This window comes from Saccostrea cucullata, unplaced genomic scaffold (genome assembly GCF_032062105.1).
Source record: "Saccostrea cucullata isolate Sc308-1 unplaced genomic scaffold, CSIRO_AGI_Scuc_v1 ctg74, whole genome shotgun sequence".
Classification (NCBI taxonomy): domain Eukaryota; kingdom Metazoa; phylum Mollusca; class Bivalvia; order Ostreida; family Ostreidae; genus Saccostrea; species Saccostrea cuccullata.
Window position 1 is genome coordinate 90,001 of NW_026934212.1, and position 19,719 is coordinate 109,719.

General features: G+C 31.1%; 1 protein-coding gene across 1 annotated transcript in view; it reads right to left on the bottom strand.

The window, feature by feature from the left end:
* LOC134240145 (uncharacterized) overlaps positions 1 to 1,202 on the bottom strand; it is a 7,061-nt gene extending 5,859 nt beyond the window's left edge. The window contains exons 1-2 of the mRNA XM_062722246.1: positions 1,142 to 1,202; positions 265 to 930 (exon numbers count right to left, since the gene is read on the bottom strand). Of these exons, the coding sequence (XP_062578230.1) occupies positions 265 to 930; positions 1,142 to 1,202 (727 nt within the window). The remainder of the gene's footprint in view (positions 1 to 264; positions 931 to 1,141) is intronic.
* Positions 1,203 to 19,719: the final 18,517 nt, after the last annotated feature.

The following is a 19,719-nucleotide window of genomic DNA, read 5'->3' on the forward strand; positions in this document are numbered from 1 at the left end:
TTTACATGTTTGAAATGTATATCCCGTATGATAAGCTAAAAGTTACAATCCGTTGAGTTTTCCCTAACCGCATGACCATCCAGACAGACTGGGATACGTATGAAGAAAAACGAATCTCGATATTTTGCACATTTTAAATAGATAACAATTATAAAATCAATAGAAAATTGTAAAACAAAATAAAAAATCCAAAACTAGTATTAAAATATCTCTCTCTCTCTTAATATTTTAGGCCTAAAGAAAAAAATAAAAACATATATTTACCGAATTTTAGTCCAATAGAAATTCCATCTTTATTTTCTTTTTGATGGCGAAAAATAAATCCACCACATCCACCAAAGTGAATTTCATAGTCAAAATAAAACTCAGAGGGCATATTATGAACCGCTTTACTTCCTGATATTATCCAAAATTGCAAAAAATCATTATATTTACTTGTTTCGATTAATTCTTGGTTTGGATTGAAGTACAAAACGAAATAACTGTTAGGATTTTTATCACAGTTAGTAAACGTTTTATCTTCATTTCCTGCACGATATCCCTGAGTATTATTGTTATTAGCTATCTCTTTAGGCAGAAAACCTACATACAAGTAGGGGGCCAAGATTTTTGAATAAATCCTTGGCTGGGCATATCCAGTGTGATTGTTGTAAAATATACCAAGCGACAGGTTTTTGTATTGTTCGATGTTCCTCAGAACAGTTTCTATTTGAGAACCGTCGTCTTGGACTTTTCGAATTTTAACATGCTTTTTTGTAGATAGAAGATCGTCAATATTAATTTCCACTGTTGTGTTTCTTGAAATATACGTGTATCCAAATGTGTCATGGAATTCACAAAAAACTTTATAAAATTGGTTATTTCTGTTTTGTATCCAATATGTATCATTTCTACTTTTCTGGTTAAAAGCATGTATATCCTTACAGGAATCTGAAAGAATAAAAAGGATGAATATCACAATTTGTTTAACCCTGTATGTACAAAATCGTAAAATTGTTTTCCGCTTCTGACTTATCATAACCTCAATTTTGAATGTTTACATATCTATTATAGATAAAGCTCAAACTAAGAATAATCCAAAAATGTTTGATACTGAGAACAGAAAGTGAATTTTAAACATAGCCTTGGAATTTTAACTTACGATCCAAGCTTTCAATAGAAGACAGACTGGCAAATAAAAGCAGAACTATCAATGGAATCATGGTGCATACTACGACATCTCCATATATGTGTTATCTACCCGGAAAAGAAATAATTAAAACTTAAATCATATTGTAGAAATATTCATATTTATTTTAAGAGACTTTAGTATTTAATTTCAATAACAGAGTAAAAAAATTGCTATGCACCATTATCTTACGTAGTGCAATTTATGATTTTATAGAAATTACTTTCACACATTAGTACTTCATTTCAAATTTGTTTTAATATAAAATTTGTCACAATATATTTTTTTCACTCATGGAATAAACAAAACATCAATGACAATGCTATTTTATAAAAAAAAAAAGTTACAGTGCGCCGATAAACAATCTAGTTAAGACCTTTATACGTGTGTCTAACATAACAATGTCAAAATTTGAAGTCAATATATCAAAATTATCTCTTTCCAAATAAAGTGCAAAAATTAATTAATTTTATTTGAATAGTATGGAGCAATATGCCTTCATCACCTTCCTCAATTTTGTATGATTGTTTAATGGAATTTTGACCATGAACACTATTCTTTATCTCTATATATTTATAAAATATTGAATGTCCGTTTGAAAAAAAAACTTGAATAATAATGCATTTATATGGATGACTGCATGAACGACACATATCCCCATTTTTAAAAACAGAAATTAAAGTATAACTCAACCTTTTCGATTGACAATGATTAATTATTCCTTTACGTCGACTCGACAATATTTCAATCTCGGCCAAACTTATTTGAAAAAAAAAATCTCTGAAACAAAAGCAAATCATGATGTTTGTAGTAATGCGGTGTATAAAATCCTTAATAGTTATTTTTAAGAAAGTTGATAAAATACTTAAGACTTTGAAATTTTATAATTAGATAAAGGAACTGCACGTGTATTTAACTTTCCTAAGATTCATCGGAGTTTACTCTAACAAAAAATCTATTTTGTTTCCTTCTGTTCAATTTGCTATACTTTGTTTTTTTCTTCCAGTGGGTCTCTAAAATAAACTTTTCATTAAAATCTACCCTCTATGATATCAGTGTCAATTGTATTTTTTTTTTGTACAGAATAATGTATGCCATCTCCAAGTAACGCTAGCTACTCAGCAATGGCTCTTCTTCTATTGGTTGTTGGGGAAAAGGAAGTAAACGAACAATTAACACTAATAAATAATCTAAACTGATCCTGATAAATCAGACGTAGATATACTATATTGTTTCTCTATCACAGACAGAACCATAATTCATTTTTAACTAAAAAAGATAACGGTTTGAATTGGCAATATAGGATTAAACATTGATTTACTGAATTTTAGAGCAAAAGCATATTGTCGACCATCTGATTCTCTGTCGGAAAACCCTCAAACTATAATATTTCGCCAGTTCTTTACCACAGACACATTTTTTCTTTTCTCATTGTGTACTACGCAAATGACATATTTGCGATAAAAATTTCACTTACCTGCATTGCAGAATTTTTTGTCTATTCCGCAACCATTAAACATCAACAATGCTAATAATTCTTAAATTCAAAACGTTAATTAAAAGTAACGTAAAACTTCCTGATAAAAGTCAAACTTTTCACTGACATCCCACAGTATGTTACTCCTTCGCTCGTTAAAATGAAGGATCGAAATATAACTTATAATACGAATTTTAGCTTAAATGTTCCGTACAAATTGTAAGGCCTTTGTTTTATTTTTATACAAAATTGACTGCGGTATGTTCCGCCTACCTGTTCAATACACAGGGATAAAGGTTGGTGTAACAGGAAAACAGGAGGTTTTGACTTCTCGAAGGCACTAGACCCAACACCTAGAACATTCGGGGGCCATGCTTGTTTCCTGCTCACATATTTGTACTGTTGATAGATATTTTAAATCGTTGTTTTCGTCACCGTTTTCATTAATTAATTTTTAAATTATTAAGGTTATGATCAACATCGATCTTATGATAGAAATCAGTCGACTCAATTTTCTATAAATTTTTAAATATATTCCAGCATATTTATGTGCATAGCTATAGATAGTAGTATTTTGCAACATTCAAATCAATAATGAGGCCTATCCACGACATCATGGGTTACAAGTTATAGCTATATTTAACATATATCAAACACTTATTTCAAACAAAAAACAAACGTCGACCATAGAGAGACATGGAAGTATGCACAAACATTTTATCACAATCAGCAAATCGAAATCCCACCATGACCAAGGGAATTGGAAATAACTATGTCCCCTTTGAGATAGTATTCCATCCAAAAATCATATGAGACGAATCAGCATTGAACATGCCCTAACAACATCATTCGTAGACAATAGTTTTAGACAAAAACGAATTATAATCAAAATTTTAACAACCATCAATAAAGTTCATATATAAATGAATTAAAATGTTTGGTACATGCCAAGCAAAGTAGGGATAGATTGATAAAACAAGTGTAAAGTTGATGTGAATCAATGTACGGCATTTTAATGAAATCTAAAATTTACTGTTTCTTAAAAGTAAATAAATTCACCGCATTTTCAACAAACTTTTAAGTCCCCTACCAGTAAAACCGGAGGGTACTTTAGGTTTCTTCTGTATCCATCCATCCGCATGTCTGCCAAATCGATATCTAAAATTTACTGTTTCTTAAAAGTAAGAAAATTCACCGCATTTTCAACAAACTTTTAAGTCCCCTACCAGTAAAACCGGAAGGTACTTTGGGTTTCTTATGCATCCGTTCATCCGTTGTTTGCCTGTCCGCTCGTGTATCCTTCTGTCAGTATGTCCCAGTGTGTTTTTCGTATTTTTTTTCTAAACACTTGCAGAGATTGGACTGATTTGGTATGTGAGCGTATCATGATGAGTTATAGATCAAGATTGCATTCCAAATGTACTTTAAACCTGAAAACTTATTTTTCTATGGAAAATGAATACAAATACACCTACCGTGCGTTCCTGATCATAACTGGGAAAAGGAAAAATCTGTCGACAATTCATGTGTTGTTAACGATCTTACAATTAGTAGGAGAAACTTCAGTCAGCATTTGACTTAAGGAAGTTGGTTCCAGTTATCAAAAGTATTGAGAATTTTTTGTAAAGTATATTTTTTAAAATCCACATACACAGCTTAATAAAAAATCAAAACAAAAATGGGGGCCAGTGTGCTTCTTTTAGCACTATAGAGCAATTAGTGTGACCCTTTTGCACTTCAATTACGTCTTACACATAAATCAACTTTACTTTAATATTTTTAATCTAAATGAATTATTGGATCAAACACAGTCGTTTTTCATCTTAAATAGTCATATTAATATTTTGACAACAAAAATAGTTTCAAATTACTTCGCATGGTAAATTATTTGACCTTTCTGCACTCAAAAAATGTTATTTTTCTGGTTTTAAAAACTTAAAAAGCAATAAGAATCATTTAAAAGAATTGTTTTTTTTTTATCTGAATTTAAGCAGAGTGGTTAAAATTGTTCAACATTGTGATGTTAGCTTTTAGATATTAGTAAAATATTGTTAATTTTAAGCTTAAATTGGGCTTTTTTTAAGGACTTTCACGATATATATTTGAGATATATATTTGATATATTTGCCAAATATGAAAATGAATTCATGAGTTAGTTTAATATATAATTTAGGACAAGCATAGAACATTTCAATGCACACAATTACTCTGTGTGCAGGCAGCATGTAAAAGATAACAATGCTTAATACTTTAATTTCTAAAAGGATCATTTTCTTTGAAAAAAAAAAAAAACCCGTCCGCCACAAAATATAGTTCCTCACTAAATGTTTTCAGTATTTAGAAATCAAATTTAACCCAAATTTATTCTTTGAACAAACAATTATATAGATTTTTTAAAAAATAGAGGTCAAGACAAAAATCTGCTGAAAAGCTGAGGAGCGAACCTCAATGATAGATTTATTTGCTTGTCATTCATTGTATAGACCATAGAGAATACAAAATGATGACTTAAGACGATAAAAAAGAAAATGTTGATATTCTTGTTTCATCAACTTGTTTGTCAATATTTTTCTTAATTCTGGAAATCGTAAAGCGTTCTCTTGCATATCGCATCAACTGAAGTTTGTATTTAGTTTCGCTTTAATGCTTTTGGACGAAACTATCAATTTCAATTTTTACTGGAAGCAGATTATAATAGCAAATTTGCAGTTTTCAATGGAAACATTATATTCTCAGATTGCTTCTTTATTATGGCATTCCGTGCAGCAAAGCTTCGTTACTTAATGTACTTTATCTGATATTTTTAATGGTTTTCCCCCCAAATAAATAGTGCTTAAAATTCTATAATTAGTGTCCTTTTTTTCTATGTAACTTTACTATTACTACTTACTATTAGGACTTCCTATGTCACTACACCTCCGTAAAGGAAATATCAAACAAAGAAATATAAAGCTTAGTTAACAAGCTTAGATATATATCATATAGATTGGTCGAATCAGTTTCTGAACTTCCATGCCAAACACTTTGTGTGAGGAAGCTCACGATTGAATGGCTAATCGCTAATGCTATCATGTTGATCCTATAACGTGTTTTTCTAGTAAAATATCCAAATATGAAACAGATGTGTCAGATTCTGAATTAACTTTAATTTCAAGCTCACATTCTATGGGTCTATCATATCGACATGATTATGAATGGGAATAATTATTGTGAATTGATAATACTTTGAAGAATATTGAAATGAATGTTGAATTGAAGGCCACAGCAACTGTTTTATTCTTTGTATGCCTTTGATTTTGAATAAATTCTGCTTCATAGTATACAAAAATAAGCTTGCTAATAACGGGTGCAACTGATAGTCACGAAATGATCGTTGAATGACCTTGTCTCCAAAACACACATATATTTTCATTCGGGAACTCAAGAATTTTTAAAAATCAACTTTTAATAAATTGGAGTAATTTAAGAATTGAACAAAATTTGCATGAGTTATGCAAAATTGCTAAACGTCATTTTGCCTGTTTGTGTGTCACACTGTCGCTTTGTTTTATTTTGGGGAATAGTTGCATGAAACATATGGAGATAACGAACAATATTCAAAATCAAAAGTCCATAAAACAATACAACATATGATCAGAGATAACACGGACCTCCAAAACATCAGAGGTGGGATCAGGTGCCATGGATGAGTGAGCATCACCTGCCTACCGGTCACAACCGCCCTGTACTCCTTGTCATGATCGGGAAATTACGGAAAAATCCGTCGTCAGTTCAATATGTATATAATGGCCTAACAATTAGTATGAAAAGTTCAGTTGGCATTTGACTCAATGATTAATTGTGTCTGCTGACAAGGTCATTGTATTGACCATAAAGACCTAAGTTCACGAAGTGCAAAAATCAGCCTAGTCATAAAAATAAATTAAACTTTCTCACATTAGACTCTAAGATTAGTTTGTTGCAAAACATTATATTTTTAAGAATATCTCTTCTGGTTTTCTTTTTACAGGCGTTTCAATTTAGAATTGTTTTCTTAATCAATGCTATCACGTCATTACGTTGACTTTATATGCTTCAACATCGTTACGTAGACGTTTTGCATAAGAATACACATTTACGGTAATGCAATAAAAATCACCAGTATAGGCCATTCTTCAAAATTTTAGGAAAATATTTCTATGGTTTTTCAAGAAATTTTGAAAAAAATGGATTTTTTTTTTAATTCAATTGTAAACTTTATATATAACAGTTGACTGGAAAATCGTGGATACATGTAACACCTTTTAAATGAAACTAAGGGACAGATTAAGCTGAACACAAACACAAAGTGTCAATCTATCATATCTGAATAAAACTGAATTTCTTGTAAGTAAAATATATACTATAGTAGCCATGAAAACGGATTTTAATATTCTTAGATGTGCTATTATATGTTCCTACGGTATACAAACTGTTAGAGAATAGACAAGTGCTTAGAAAAATGTTTAATAAAAAATGAATTTGTTTGAAGTTAAATCAACATTTATTATATTGTCATTTAAAGATTTCGCTGCTTTTCCGTAATTTATGGCATTTCCTGAACATTTGAAATGTACACTGTTTTTACATGAATATAATACATGTACCGTACACGAAAAATAGTGACGATTCAGGCACGTAATAACAGGGGGGAGGGGGGTCCTACCCCCTCCACTTTTTCCCACAACATTACTTTTACTATTGAAAATGATCATTGAAAGGCTGGTTGCCCCCCCCCCCCCCCCAGTGGTTACTGAAGTAAAGAGATGTCAAGGAAATGTAGTAATGTATGCAAAAAGTAAGATTGGCATTGAAAAAAAATTGCCTCTACTCCCCCACCCCTCCCCACGAAATAGGATTTTGGAGATTTGGCAATTATCCATTTTGGGTGGTGTTGAAACGGTTTGTTCCCATCTCGCCTTAACTGCCTTAGTAAGCTCTCAGGTTAGTTAGGGTGATGAAGATTTAATATATTAAGCATAAAGTATTTTTTAATACTTGGTTTTTCATGTATTATTTCATTCACAGTATTCATAAATTCCCATTAACCGTTAAATTTAATCTAAAAAAATTATCATTTAAATTTTTATACCAACCCAGAAATAATATTTACAGATATTAAAATTCCCATTTTGCCTTAGTACATGTACTTTTTAACTTTTTCTTACCTGTATTGCACAGTTAAGGCGAAATTGGAACACACCACTAAAACTACGCCTCAATGTATTGTTCAATGCCTTTAATTTATGAAGTTTTTTTTGCAAAAAAGGGGGTAGCGGGGCTATAAGCCCCCTTTCTCCATGAATCTGACGCTTATATGAAATTAACTTCACGTGCTAATATCATGAATCTTTGTCATGTGACAATGTTGATGTTCTATCAAAATATATGCAGAGTGAAAAAAATCGTTGTATCATATGAAATTCTGTATACTGAAATTCATCTAGTATTTAAAAAAATCACTAGTTTTTAAAAACTTTTTACAATATATGAGACATTTTTGCACTGTAATTCATATCCGGACACTTAATAAGTTTTGTTCCTGGGGAGCAGTCCATGCAACGACTTTGATGAAATCCTAAATTAATGAATATCTGTTGAGAAATGAAAAACAAACGGAAACTTCGATGCTAATCATCATTAAAACAAAGAACCGGGTATATAGCGACTTTTTAATTAAAAACTTTTATTCATGACATTTATAAATGTTTTATCAATAAAGAATTACTTTATCAAGGCAGTGACAAAATAATGCCTGACTTATATCATATGAAAACTCTTACCATCAGAATGACTTGGACCATGTCCATTATGATTTCTGCTGACTATATGTCGCACATCGTGAGGATGGACAGCATACTAGATTTTCGTTTTTTTTTGTTTTTTTTTTGTTTTTTTTTTTTGCATCACAACGCAAAATAACTTATAATAAATTTGGAACAGTATAAATTTACATGGCCACAGCAAAAAATTAAAAACTTTATTTTGATAAAAAAAAAAAAATAAAATTCACAAAAGCAATGAAAATTTTGGTGTAAACTATTCTTGATTTTAAGGATAATATTCCTTAAATAATTTTCTTCTTCCTCTCGCTTTAATTTTCCAGAAATAATTAGGCCGATTTAGCCCATTCGTGGATTTAGCTCCCAGCATTTTTTTTATAAAATATCAAATATGAAACTTTGATGGTATCTTTTTATTTTTTTTAGGGGTGACATAGTAATGGATATAACCATTGTTATTTGACATTACCTCGTCGATATTAAAAGTATAAATTTCGATGTGGCCACACCCCTTGAACAAATGTGGTATATGTTATAGACATTTTTAAAATTAAAAAAAAATTAAATCATTTAAAATCGTTGAAATTTACACAAATAATTCAAAAATTTGTGTACATTTTTTATTTTTATTTTTAACAGTATAAATTTGATTTTGTGTGACGCAGCATTTTTCAGGGTTTATAGGAAACTTATTACATTTGTGTGAAAACTTATTCAAAAATGTATTGGTCTGAAGGCCACAGCAATAACGCATAAGGTGTTGCACAAATTCTGCTTCATTTGAATAAAAAAAAATTGGTCTGCCAATAACGGGGCGCAATTTGTTCCCCCATGGGAATTCCAATAAATTGTTGGAAGACCTGGCCCCCAAAAACAACATAGACATTGTCAATCAGAAATTCAAGCATCATTTTGATGTCAACTTCAGAGTATTTGTGTGTACATTCAGAATGATTTTTAACAAAATAATTTTGCAAACGACCAATGACAAGGTTAGTGAATTTACGAGTTCCATTTTTATTGACAAAGCAGCTGTCAATGATATCAAAAGGCCTGGAATGTGCTTATCGAGTTGAAAAGTCTACATCATTTGCTCCACTTCTTGATTATATTGTGTTCATTCACTGCTGATAATACGAGGGGCATTTCAAAAGTTCTGGCAACCGTTTAATAAGAAATTAACCGTTTTATGGAAATTCATTGAAAAGATCAGAAAAATGTATACATGTTGGGACGTCACGTTATAATTTTTATGACGTAATAACTCCGAAAATGACGTCAGAATATAGAATGTTTAGTATACTGACCATAAAAATGACGTAACAAAAGACACAATTTGATCAAATTAAAATTTTCAAGACAACTTTTGCTCATTACTCGGATGCAAGCTAACAGACGCAAATGCAAGTTGGTGTAATCTTTACATAGACTACAGTCTATCATATGGTGTTCTATTTCGGAGATCTTCTTGTTCTGAAATGGTTTTAGCGAGTGTCAAACTTAGCATGTTTTTATCGAATCTCGCTCAAACTATTGCGTAAAAGAGACCTAACTGTGAGAAAAAGACAAAGTTGACAATCAAAGAAAAATAGGCGATCGTGTTACAAAATATGATATGATTAAGCTGGTCGTCAAGAGGGTGTGTTTCCATACCAAACCAGATTATACAAAATATTTTGCGTTCCTTTTTAGAAATCAGCCAATGAGAGACGAGAATATAAACAAAATTAAATTATATCGGATGAAAACTGCATTAATATACTTCAGTATAATACAGGACATGTTTTATTTCAAACAATGGAGAGCTATATAAAGACCGAAAATCCAGCCGTATCGTGTAAACAAAAATCATAAATGAATGTCAATGATAACAAAACTGGACATAAACCGTGCTCGTAAACAAACCATACAATGAATAATGGAATTGCTGATAAACAGTATCATAGTCCTACTCTACCTCTTTGAAATATTTTTTTCAAATAAGCCTTTAGCAGCACTTTTACAATCGTCTCATATGGATGATATATACATTTGTGGTATCTTTCCACTATATAAACATAAAGAGAGAAAATATCTTCAATTCTGTATGAAGTTTGTCAGAGGTCAAAGGTCAATACATGACCGAATCACACGGCGCAATAATATCTACCGTTACTTATTAATTAAAATGAGTTGCTTTTCATGTATAAAGATGAACAAAATAAGCAAGTAAAATAATTGTTTTATTTACAACATTTTGGCGATCGATTTAACCTGTGTACATGGAGAATATATCGATAGAAACTAGCCTTTGTTTACAAGTTGTATGTCACTTTTGTCAGCTGCACAGTCTCTAACTTTTTAGTTTATCCTTATTTTTGTTAGACCTTAAGTTAAATCTTCATGATATAGGCTAAAGCTATATTTTTCATTAAATTCTACTCACGATAAATGTGTAAATCTATTGTATAGTATCAAAGCATTGCAATCACGCCACGAACAGCTGAGAAACACCTCGATCGGCGCTGTCGTACTTCAAAGTAAACTGTCGCCAGTGTCTCCGTGTTAACACCATAAATACGCATTTAGTTACTGAAATCGTAGATTAAATGTTTTAATCAAATCTAATACTTGATTGCAAATAATCTGGCTCGGACAAGTGTCTCAATCCATCGGATCCATCCATCCCCTTCAGGCGACCAAAATTCCTCTTTTTATCATCAATTCTCGGACGTGTTTCCTGTGTCTTTTCAGCATTCATGATCAATTTTCACAAATAAAAATATCCCCGGACAAGAATCTATTTACTATTACTGATCACAAGTAGCCTTTAACAAAACATTCCCTTCGAAATAGAATTCTTAGCCTGTCGAATTTGAAGCGTAACCGCATTACAATCCGATTTACACCTTGCGTACTTTTGACGGAAATCTACGCCGACCGGTTAGTGCAATATTTATATCCGAATATATTTAATTTAATATTTAATTGTCCATCTCAAATATATATATAAGTAATAAATAACAAGTTTATAAACTTCAATGGGAATTGAAGTGGGTTGGTACGTGATCAAATCTTCTGAGAAGGCCTTCGGCCTTCACAGGATTTGATCACGTGACCGACCCACTTCAATTCCCATTGAAGTTTATAAACTTAATATTTACTTCATTAAAAAACTCGACTTTTCAGTATGCCAAACATTCTTTATTCTGACGTCATTTTCGGAGTCATTACGTCATAAAAATTATGACGTCACAATATGTGTATATTTTTTATCTTTCCAACGATATCAAACTCAGTAATTTCCGTAAAACGGTTATTTTTTTATTTAACAGTTGCCAGAACTTTTGAAATGTCCCTCGTATACATGTATCAGTGAAAAGTAAAGGAAGAAGATTGATAAAACATTTAATAAAACCTGCTATGTATCCTTGTTTGTAAGGATTTTACGAACTTTTGGAATCCAAATATTGTTATTCAAATTCTTTATGGCTGTTGGGAAGATTAAAACTATTCAAATTTTTTTTTTGTATACAATTTTTCACATATTAACATATTTTCGTGGGGTCAATTTTTCGCAGTCGAAAAATGTGTTATGTATTCCTTTGGATTTAATTTCATGGATGAATTGTTAAGAGGTACAAGGGAGTAATATCTGTGAAAAATTACCTTACCTGGTGGACATAACTTCGTTGGTCTCTTCATAACTTGATTAACCACATCAATCAATTCCCATACGAAAATAAGTGCTTTCACAGTAACTTGTAGCCTAATCTTTCATACTGATTTCTTATCTGTTTGATATGATTATAATGCGCTGCAAAAATTGCAAATTTAAAGCAGTTAGCAATAGTATTTTATAACAATTAAATGAAGCAGAAAAGCTAAAATATGGGAAAAACATGGAGTTTTCCTCGAAAGCATCTGAAACAAAACAGTAGCCTTGCTCTATTCAATGTACCACACTGTATCGCACTATTTTATTTTAGACCATCCCGACCATGAATTTTTCATTGAAATCTATCCGTGTGACGTTACTGTTGTTAGATCTCTTCATTGTCTTCCGCATTGGGAAAAAAGACATAAATTTTTCACAATTAAAAATCTCTGATGTGTTAAATAAATTTTCAAACCAATAAAAGTAAAAAAAAATTAACAATGAGACGACGCGTTTCTCAAAAATAAAAAAAAAATTCTCAAAGAATTTGTCATTGAACGTGATACATTTACAAGTTTTACAATTACAAATTTTGTGTCTTTATATACTTAGATATTTTGAAAACAGTTTAGAAGTAACAAGATAATGATAATAATGATTAATTTTTGTACAATTTATACGAAGAGATATAAAACAGATAATAGAACAAGGTATCATCTTAAAGGGTAGCACAATATTTTTGTTTGCATTTAGTGTTTCACTGCTAATTAGACCCTTAACAATGGTAATTTCCATTCCTATGTGGATACGATATATCCTGATGAACTTGAGATAAAAGATACCACAGAATCTAACACATCTGTTTCATACTCGGATATTTTACTTAAAAAAGACGTTAATGGTAATCTAACAACCCAGCTCTATGATAAACGTGATGACTTTAACTTTTCTATCCTCAACTGTCCTTACTTATGTAGCAATATACCTTCATCACCTGCAAACGGAGTTTATAAATCTCAGTTGATTCGATACGCAAGAGCATGCTCTACGTATGAACAATTTCTAAAACGAGGTAAACTATTGACAAACAAGTTGGTGAAACAAAAATATCAGCAGCCTCGTTTAAAGTCATCAATTCGTAAGCTCTTTGGTCGATATAATGACCTTGTCAGCAAATACAGTTTATCATTGAGTCAAATGCTGTCTGACGTTTTTCATACTTATTGTTAGTCCATTATTTATACTTGAACTGACGACAGATTTTTTCGCTATTTCACGATCATGACAAGGAGCACACGGCGGGTGTGACCGGTCATTAGTGGATGATCACTAATCCATGGCACCTGATTCCACCTCTGATGTTTTAGAGGTCCTTGTTTGCTCCTATTTTGTATTGTTTTATGCACTTTGATATTTAATACTGTTCGTTATCTCTATATCCTTCATTCTTCGCTCGTTAAAATTGCTTTGTAGGGAAATATAACTTACGAATTTTGGCTGACATGTTCCATACAAATTGTAAGGCCTCTGTTTTGTATACTGAAATTGACTGCGGTATAGTTTGCCTACCTGTTTAATACTCAAGGTTTACGGCGGGTGCAACCGGTTAACAGGGTATTTTGACTCCTCTCAGGCACTAGATCTTCATGTAACATCTGGTACATTCGGGGCCGTGTGTATACGCTTCTCACATATTTGAATTGTTTAAAGATATTTTAGATCTATCAATCTTTTCGTCAATTTTTTCATTATTTAATTCCTAAATTATTTAAGTAATGATCAATATCGATCTCTTATAGAAATCAGTCGACTCAACTTTCTTCAAATTTTTAAATATATACCAGCAAAATAATGATAGCAGATAGCAGTATTATGTAACCTTCAAATCAATTTTGAGGCCTATTTACAACATCATGGGTAACAAGTTGTCACTACATTTTACAAACACTTATTTCAAACAAAAAAGAAACGTCGACTATAGAAAAATATGGCAGTATGCACAAACATTTTAACACAATAAGCAGATCGAACCATGACCCAAGGGACCCAAGGGACTTGGAAATAACAGTGTCTCCATTGAGATGGTATTATATTCAAAAATCTATCAAATGTACTATGAAACGAAAAAGCATGGGACATCCCATAACAACAGCAGTCGTATACAATTATTCTAGACTTAAAGAAAATCAAAATTTTAACAATCAACAATAAAATTCATATATAAAGAATTAAAAAGTATGGCACATGCCACGCAAAGAAACAATAGAGTGATAAAACAAGTCTTAAGTTGATGTGATTTTATGCACAGCATATAAATGAACTCTACAATTTACTGTTTCTAAAAGTAAGATAAATTCACAGCATATTCAACAAACTTTTTAGTCCCCTATTGGTAAAAATTGAGGGTCCTTAAGGTTTCCTTTGCGTCTGTCCATCTGTATGTCTGTCTGTCCGTGCGTGTGTTCCTCACTCTGTGAATATGTCCAACTGTGTTTTCCGAAATTATTTTTTTTCTTAAAGCGTGCAGACATTGGGCTGCTTTTTGGTATTTAAGCTTATCATGTTGAGTTATAGATCATTTTTGTATTAAAAATATACTTAAAACCTCATTTTTTCTATGGCAAATGAAATCAGATACACTTACCGTTTGTTCTTATCATGATTCGGGAAAAATATTCCTTATCATGATTGGGGAAAAAATACGTCAATAATTCACGTGTAAATAATGATTTAACGATTAGTATGAAAAATGTCAGTCAGCATTAAACTAAATGATAGATTGTATTTGCTGACAAGTTCGTTCATTGTAAAGACCATAGAGCATACAAAATAATGATTAAAAACGAAGTTGTTTGTATTCTTGTCATCAACGTATTTGTCATTAACTTTCTTCATTCCTGAAATAGCAGACTCGTTTTTGCATATTGAATCAACTGACGTTTGCATTTCGTTTCGCTTTAATGCTTTTGGGCGAAATCATCATTTTAAAATTTAAATTGGAAACAGATTATACTCTCAGAATGCTTCTTTATATAGCATTTAGTACAGCAAAGTTTCGTTACTTAATGTTCTTTATTAGAAATTCTTAGTGATTTTTTTTATCAAATCAAATGATATCTATATTCAATAATTCTTTTCATGCAATTTTCTCCCTCGAAATAAATAGGTTAGGATCGTGTACATTTTTTTTCTAGGTAACTTTGTAGTATTAGCCGCTGAGCTGACTATATCTCTCTAGGCATTTCCTATGTTACTATACCTTCACAAACAAAAATAAAAAATAAAGAAACAAAAGCTTAAATAACAAGCTTAGATATATATCATACCGATGGACCAACATTCCACGCCCATGCATGAATCAAGAAATCAAGAGTTATTCTAGCGCAACATGCAGCATCAGTTAAGTGGTACCTTGATTTATTCATTAACACCTGATATTAAGGTTGCGGCACGCGTCTGAAACTCATCATGATTCGATTTTAAGCCTTTAGCCTCTCCATTAAAAAAGACATGCAAAAAAAATGTCGTCCCTTGTCATAGTATTCACTATTTTTGTTATCAACAACAATTTATTCGCTAAAACATGGATGAAAAGAAATGCTCCGTTTGTCGAAAAAATACATTTTCAGAAATATTGTGATGGAGAAATGATTTGAGTATATTCACTTTAGTAATCACAATTAATTTGAAAACATCAGTCAGCATTTGACTTACTGACAGATTATAATTGCGGACAATGTCATTGTATTGACTATGGAATATGCAAATTGATGACTAAAAACGGAACTGTTGATATCCGTGTTTTATCAACTTTTTTGTCAACAACTTTCTTCATTGTAGAAACTGTTTTCACACACGTAGATCGTGTTTTTGCATCATGACCGAATCAGCTGAGAGATATAAACTCGTAAGCAGTTAATAATTGTATATTGCTGCATAAGGAAGGAAAGTTGTGAAGGGAATGTCGTCACGTTAATTCTAATACGTTATTCAAGTCAAATATCAAAATAAGTACCGGTCACGGTAGCCTAGTGGTAGAGCGTTCGCTTCGTGATCGGGAGGCCCGGGTTCGATTCTCGTTCGTGGCGCCGCGTCAAACCTAGGACTTAAATATACTAGGTAGTGACTGTTCCTTCGCCAAGCGCTTGGCACTAGAAGTGAAAGTCACGGGTTTTTTGGATATGACCTTAAAAACGTAGGTCACGTGTCACGATAGGCGTTGGCACGATCAAGAATCCTATCTGCTCAATGGTCCTGAATGCCGAATATAGGTCTAATTTTGAAGCCCTTAATCGTCAAAAGGTGACGTCTCAATATGATGGAAAAATTCTCGAGTGGGACGTTAAACAACATATTACCAATCAATCAAGATATGAAATAAGATGTATCAGATTCTGAAATAACTTTTATTTCAAGCTCATTCGGGTATACCATGTATACATGATTATGAATGGAAATAATTACTGTTTATTAATTATACATCGTCGATATATCGAAATGTTGAACTGAAGGCCAAGCAACAGTTTAACGTTTTTCATGAATACGATTTTGAATAAATTCTGCTTCGTATGAATTTCGAAAAAAAAGGCTTGCTAATAATAGGTGCAAATGATCGCCATGGAACTCAAAATGATTGTTGGGAGACCTGGTCTCCAAACATATACATATATTTTCATTCATAAACACAAGGATCTTTTTTAAAATCAGCTTTAGAGAACTTGTATGTACAATCAGAATTATTTGTACATCATTAGTTTTGCAAGCGAAGCACATTAAGATTATTTTACGAGTTCCATTTTTGTTGAAAAGACAACAGCCAATGATGTCAAAAAGCCAGAGGCCCGTTTTACAAAAGAACTTACGAATAAGACCAAAAACTTTAGCGGATTGGAAAATTTTATTAAATTATTATTTTTGTTTGAATTCGTGGGCATGAATATATCTTGTAGAATTCTTTTCATAAGATAAAAACTATATCCAAATGTATGTAAAATAGAGCGGTATGAGCAGAGTTAAATGTTGGTCTTAGTCGTAAGTACTTTTGTAAAATTGGCCCCAGTACTTTAAAAGTTTACATTTTGAGTCAAAATCACGTGGTTATTTAAGATATTTGTATCATAAAATGAAAGATTTATAAAAATTTTAAGTATAGCGAAGATATCACAATTAAACTGCACACTATTGCAAAAAAGAACAAAAGATAAGTGCCGTAAAAACAAAGGTTGCATCTAACGTTTTATTATTATTGTACACGTCAAGGTCTCAACACTTTCATTTTGTAACTTGTAAATTATAAACAGCATATGTATTCAAATGGAGAAAGCAAAGTCAAATTCAATTTATTACAAAGTAATATATACAAACAAAATGTTTTTAAAAATCTATAAATATCTTTTTCTCAAGAAGTTATATGCAGTATTGATATGGAGGCATTCTCAAGCAATATTAATTAGAATTCAAGCCCTCTCACGACCCCCCCCCCCTTTTTCAGTAAACTTTTCACTTCTGATCTGATTAATGTGCTTTTTCCTAGTTGATGTGCTCAGGTGAGCGATGTGGCCCCTGGGCCTTTTGTTTTCTCATTCACTGCTAATAATATATCAGTGAGGAGTAAAGGAAGAAGATTGATAGAACATTTAATTGAACCCGCTATGTATCCTTGTTAGTAAGGATTTGACGAACTTTTGGAATCCATATATTGTTATTCAAATTCATTATGGTTGTTTGGAATATAAATACTATTCAAAAAAGTTATTCATATATTTTCTCATCATAACTTTTTTTTAGTGGGGTCAAACTTTTGCGATGAGGGAAGTGTATTGGTTAACGGGAATTTAATTTCGTGGATGAAGTATTGTTGAGTAGTAATATCTGTGAAAAATTACCTTACCTGGTGGTCCTAACTTCGTGAGTCTCTTCATACCTTGGAAACCGCAACAATTAATTCCCATAAGAAAATAAGTGCTTTCACAGTAACTTGTAGCATATCCTTACATTTCTTATCTGCTTGATATGATTGTAATGCGCGGCATGATTGCAAATTTAAAGCGTTTAGCGATAGTATTTTATAACAATTAAATGAAGCAGAAGAGCTAAACTATGGAATAAAAACATGAAATTTTCCCCCGAAAGCCTCCGAAACAAAACAGTAGCCTTGTTCTTTTCAATGTACCACACTGATTGCATTCTCAATATGCTCAAATAATCGCCTCATTTTCATTTAAAAGAAATTGATGTAATTTTTAAATCAACATTATAAATAGTCATATAACAATAAATATGAATTCATTAATCTTTATTTGAAATCAAATATCGTAGCCTATTTGAAATGTGACGTTACTGGTAATATATAGATCTCAAGTAAAAATTTTCTGATAAGTTAAACCTTGTTTTCATTTCTTTTCATAACAATATATACATTTTCTTTGTGATAATAAATAATTTTTAGCAACTGTGAATTTTTCACATTACAACAAAAAATGTTACACCTGAGAACAGCCCTTTATTTATTGATGTGTTAATTAATTTTCAACCATATAAAAGTAACATTTATGACAATCAGTCGACACGTTACTCAGTTAATGGCATTTCCGCCCGAAGAATTTTTCATTGTAGCATTGATACGTGAACAAGTTTCAGAATTAAAAATTTTGTGTCTTTATTTACTTAGAAATTTCTTGTTATAATGAAAGTACTTCCATCCTTTTTATAGGTTCAAAGTAGAAAAACTGCATTTATTTTCACTGAATATAGTTAAAATTAACTTTTTAAAATAACAAAAAATGTATGGTTTGTCAAATTTTAGGAAGCTAGAAAAAATTAAACAGAAGTGTATCTGACATTTTTTTTGCATAAAAATCGTTGAGCGAAACAAAATTTTTTCCATTTGTGGCCACATAAACAGTATTATAAACGTAAAGGTTTAAACTGTTACCACATGCTAGAAAATATTTCAAAAATCAGCTTTTTGCAATTTGTTTACTTTTAATAACTTTTCCAAAGAATTTAATTGCTTATTTATAAAATACTGGAATTGTGAAAATCAAGGACATCATTTTAAACAATATGTAGAAAAAAGAAAATACCTGAATACAGGAGGAATTATTGTCCTTGACAATACTTTTAATTAATAAAGATTGAATGATTGATTTAATAAAGAAAATAAACATTTTCATAATTCTTTTACTTAACAATTATATGCATTACTCCTATTGAAAACCATTCATCAAAAAGATATTTTTTGTAATAGATATGAGTTTTGATGATTGACATTATTTGTAAAAACCTATAACATCAAAGGAGGGTGGAAAAGCCTTTTTGAAATATTTTTTTGCTCTTAAGATGTGCTTTTTTGATAAATCTGTGTGTAATTTAATCTTTTATGATCAATCAGACTTAAAGGTAGCATTATTTTATTTCAGAAGAAAGTTTTCTGTACAATGGAATATAAAGTGTTATATAAGATATCAATATTGTACAGGACGACAAAAATGTAATATTTATTCATTCAAAGCATAAAAATAGTTCTTCGATCGCAAATATGAACAGCTGAATTTTAAAAATGTACTTTTTCTGTCATTGGAATAGTTAACTACAATACTGCAACTGAATTTCCAACATCAAAGTTGTATCTCAT